This window comes from Sinocyclocheilus anshuiensis, unplaced genomic scaffold, assembly GCF_001515605.1.
Source record: "Sinocyclocheilus anshuiensis isolate Anshui unplaced genomic scaffold, SAMN03320099.WGS_v1.1 scaffold1005, whole genome shotgun sequence".
Taxonomy (NCBI): Eukaryota; Metazoa; Chordata; class Actinopteri; order Cypriniformes; family Cyprinidae; genus Sinocyclocheilus; species Sinocyclocheilus anshuiensis.
In genome coordinates this window covers 631,393-632,065 of record NW_015555810.1, presented here as the reverse complement: position 1 = coordinate 632,065, position 673 = coordinate 631,393, and the positions used below count along the sequence as shown (strand labels likewise).

General features: G+C 29.3%; 1 protein-coding gene across 1 annotated transcript in view; it reads left to right on the top strand.

The window, feature by feature from the left end:
* The window catches only part of pfkla (phosphofructokinase, liver a), a 27,719-nt gene that overhangs the window by 2,100 nt on the left and 24,946 nt on the right, over positions 1–673 (top strand). The window contains exon 3 of the mRNA XM_016469375.1: positions 216–293. Within this exon, the coding sequence (XP_016324861.1) occupies positions 216–293 (78 nt within the window). The remainder of the gene's footprint in view (positions 1–215; positions 294–673) is intronic.

Below are 673 nucleotides of genomic sequence, written 5' to 3'. Positions count from 1 at the left end.
CGTTCCATAAGTTTTTTTTTTTTTTTTTTTTTTTTTTTCAAAATATCTTCTTTTTGTGTTCATCAGAGGAAACAAACTTATACAGAGTTGAAACAACTTGAGGGTGAGTAAATGATGACATGATTTTCATTTTTGGGTGAACTATCCCTTTAAACATGTTTACATGATATACATATATATATGAGTATTAATGTGTGTATTTGATTTGATTTCAGGGTTATCAGGGGCTGGTAGACGGAGGAGACAACATTAAACTAGCCAACTGGCAAAGCGTCACCAATATAATTCAGCTGGTAAGAGCATCAATCAGTTCTCAATAGAGCTGCAGTTTAGTGCAGTAGCCAGTTTAGATCTAGTCAGTAGTGCTAGTTAAGAACATTTAAATGTGTTTGTGTCTGAGAGCACTACAGCTGCAAAAAGACATTTAAACATCTATTATAAGCTCTTCCTTCATGGACACATTGGTTAAACATCCCACTGTACAGGGTTAATATAGTTAACTAAAACAAAAATAAAAAATGCAGCATTTCTCATTTTCATTTAGTTTGACTTTATACTAAAATGGGTAAAGCTAAAATGTATATATATATATTTATTTATTTATTTAGATTTAGATTTATGTGTGTATATATATATATATATATATATATATATATATATATATATTAGAGCC